This window comes from Nannochloropsis gaditana, assembly GCF_000240725.1.
Source record: "Nannochloropsis gaditana CCMP526 unplaced genomic scaffold scaffold588, whole genome shotgun sequence".
Taxonomy (NCBI): Eukaryota; class Eustigmatophyceae; order Eustigmatales; family Monodopsidaceae; genus Microchloropsis; species Microchloropsis gaditana.
Genome location: NW_005803365.1, coordinates 9,072 through 12,103, shown reverse-complemented (window position 1 = coordinate 12,103; position 3,032 = coordinate 9,072). Strand labels below are relative to the sequence as shown.

At 55.6% G+C, this 3,032-nt stretch overlaps 2 protein-coding genes across 2 annotated transcripts; both read right to left on the bottom strand.

The window, feature by feature from the left end:
* Positions 1 to 418: 418 nt before the first annotated feature.
* Positions 419 to 967, bottom strand: NGA_0180800 (phenylalanyl-trna synthetase alpha chain; the record flags this gene model as incomplete). The annotated part of the gene is made up of 1 exon (XM_005854199.1): positions 419 to 967. The coding sequence occupies one exon, from the start codon at positions 965 to 967 to the stop codon at positions 419 to 421; it is 549 nt and encodes a 182-aa protein (XP_005854261.1).
* Positions 968 to 1,667: 700 nt separating this feature from the next.
* On the bottom strand, positions 1,668 to 2,099 carry NGA_0180900 (uncharacterized protein; the record flags this gene model as incomplete). The annotated part of the gene is made up of 1 exon (XM_005854200.1): positions 1,668 to 2,099. The coding sequence occupies one exon, from the start codon at positions 2,097 to 2,099 to the stop codon at positions 1,668 to 1,670; it is 432 nt and encodes a 143-aa protein (XP_005854262.1).
* Positions 2,100 to 3,032: the final 933 nt, after the last annotated feature.

The following is a 3,032-nucleotide window of genomic DNA, read 5'->3' as shown; positions in this document are numbered from 1 at the left end:
TTTCTATGGTCTCCACCTTGTGAGCACATGATCAAGGATGTCAGGTCGGGAGGAGACATGGCTGTGGGGACGAGGAAGGGAGGGAGGGCGGGAGGGAGAGAGAAAGAGAGGGGCGGTCCGCGGGCACGCACTTTCAACAAGGGATGGAAATAACCGCCCTGGACGGGGGCGCCAAGGGTCTGGAAATTGTAGCTTTTGAAGGCCGTGGTGCGCCACTCCCCGGAGTCAAGCATCTCCTTAGTCAGCTCGGCCGCTTTTTTGGTCCGTTGGAGGGCGAAATGCGGCCCGCGACGGACGGAAAACGATTTTCGAGTGACCTGTCTCCCAAGGCATAAGGGGAAAGGGAGGGAGAGTGAGGTGGGCAAAGTCTACTCGGGAATCCAGGGCCTTCCACAGTCCCTCCCACCTCTCAGCCTCCCTATATCGTGCCCATCGACGCCTTCACCTGCGTGACGAGCTGCCGCTTCCGCAGCGTCTTGACCACCTCCTCCGACAGGCCTTGAGCCTGTCCTTCCTTCCCTTCCTGGCCCGTCAGTTGCCGCAATACGGCTTGAGTCCCGTCCTGGAATTCAGGCACGGCCCGCACGAGTTTATCGCCTTCCTTTCGGACCGCTTTGGCTTTCATCAAAGGCCCCATGCCGATCTTGACGCAGTCCTTTCCCAAGGCCTTCAAGAGTGCCTCCTGAGTAGTGCCCTCCCCTGTAGGACTGATGGCAGCGAACACCTTGGCTTCGGGGGAACCGTCGGCAAGCACTTTCTTCCCTTCCTCAGTGAGTTCGAGGAACGTGCTGGCCCGGGAGGTGAGTTCCAACAGGCCATCGGCAGCAAGGGAGTTGAGGAGACCTATCAGAGCTTGATGATCGGCCGCATGCGCAGCTGCAAACAGGAAAGAGTCGGGTATGCCATCCTCACTTCCTTCCTGCTGGAAGAGCTGCAGAAAAGTGCTTTCGTCCATGACGGTCACCATTTTCCTGCCGTACATGGACATGAAAAGGGGAGCAACGCGAAGCACATGAATCGGGTGGGTCTTATCGCGTAAAAACGGCGGAACCGACATCCGCAAAAGTCTTGCAGGGGTCCAGTGTGTTTACGTTTTGTTGAGAGATTTTCTTGCCTGCTGCCTCTGAAGCACCCATAATTTTCCCCAAATTATGCATGCATATCAACAAAATTATCTACAAAAGGCGCTGCTCAGCCGTTCCTGAACTGCCGTTAAATCCGGGTATGAGGATTTGGCATCGCCGTGAAAGAGGAAAGGGCCTAAGGAGGCAAACAAATCACTTTTTGTGTGACTTCGATTGCCTTGACGATCGTGGATGTGTCTCTCTCATATTTTAAAATGCGAACAAACCAAACGATACAGGTTTTCTTTAAATTTTGGAATGAGGAAAGGAGTGTCATTGGATGCTATATATTTGCCCTCCACACGCTGACCGTGATGGAGACAGTGAGGTACGTCCACGGCGGAAAAATTAATAATGCTTGAAGTTTGATTTTACCAAGGAGATTTCAAAACATAACGTGACGGTGGTGCAAGCGAAGAAAAAATGGGAGGCTCCTTCAGAGCCCTGTGCATCCGCCTTTTTCCAGTCCACAAACTTTGTTCTTTGTATGCATTATCAGGGCATAGCCGGAGGAGCGGCGTCCTCGAAGGTCTTCTCGACTTTCTAGAAAAATTCCCCATCCTCCAGCGAAAACTGCGTGAGCATCTCCGTGTCGGGCTCGGGCTGACTGTGGTACCACTCCATGCCTGCCAGGACCAAAAAGAGGCCAATGAAATCGAAGACATTGAGAGCATAGGAGGAAACCCACGCCCATTTATTCACGGAATACACGGCCAGGGCCAGAAAAGCCAGGGCAACCGACCCATTGATGGTCCGATAGAGCATTTGAGGGGTCCCCGAGGCGAGCACGCCGTTGACCGCAAAGGTGACCAGCAGGGTGCAGAGTATGTACAAAAATGTGGCTAACGAGGCGTACCGACACTCTGGCTCGATCGGATAGCGCCCTGGAGGAATGCTGCGGGCGGTGAAGAGGCACAAACACAGGTCCGAGACGGCCGTGCCCAGATCAGTAGCCCCGTACGGGTCCCAGCCCATTCCCAGCCCCTGGAATGGGGGGGAGACGCGAGGGAATCAGAGGCTGCCTCTCGGTCCACAAAGAGTGGGAGACAATGGGAAGCATGAGGGAAAAGGCCTCAGCCTCCCAGTTTACAGACAGTGGGAGGGGTTTGGAAATAGGGTGGAAAAGGCCAGGCTCTAGGTCCGCACAGACGTGACGAGGCAAGACCAAACGAGATTTTCTGACTGGTTCCGTCCCCTCTCCCTCCCTCCATCCCTCCCTCCCTCCCCACCTGGAGCCGGTACGTCAGGGGGGACAGCACCAGCAGGAGGACGAACTGGTATATTCCCAGGAGGAGATTCAAGTAGTAAAAATTAATGGGTTGTGCAAACTCGATGATGGCTTGTTCCTTCGCCAGTTGGGAGACAGCGGCGGGCAGGCAGCAGAGCACGTAGGCGAGGGTGTTGATGCCTGGATGCGTGTGTGTATGTGTGGGGAAAATCATGAATTGATAAACAGATACATATACATCTATACATATATACGTCTATATATGTTGTGTCCGTGTCTGTGCGTCTATCTGCCACCTATCGGACAATGGACTTGCACAAGACCAGACCCTCCCTTCCTCCCTCCCCCCCTTCCTCCCGCCCCTCCTCCCCACCTATGTCAGTCTGTCGGTGCCAAAAGGCAACGTGCACGGTGGGGGCCATCGCGACACCAATGCCTAGGAGGATCAATCCCCCCCCCTGCCAGTGCGCGCGATGAAAGCGCTTCTGTTCCCGGCGCTTGGCAGTGGCAAAGCAGGTGGGGAAGGAAGGCGGGCAGGAGGAGAGGAGGAGGAGGAAAGGGAGGGTGGCCTGCATGAAGAGGACAGTGAGGACGGGGGGTGTGGAGGCGCCCGCCACCACCATCACGACCAGGGAGAGCGTGTCGAGGAGGGCGATCAGGAGGATGGAGCGGCGGGGGAA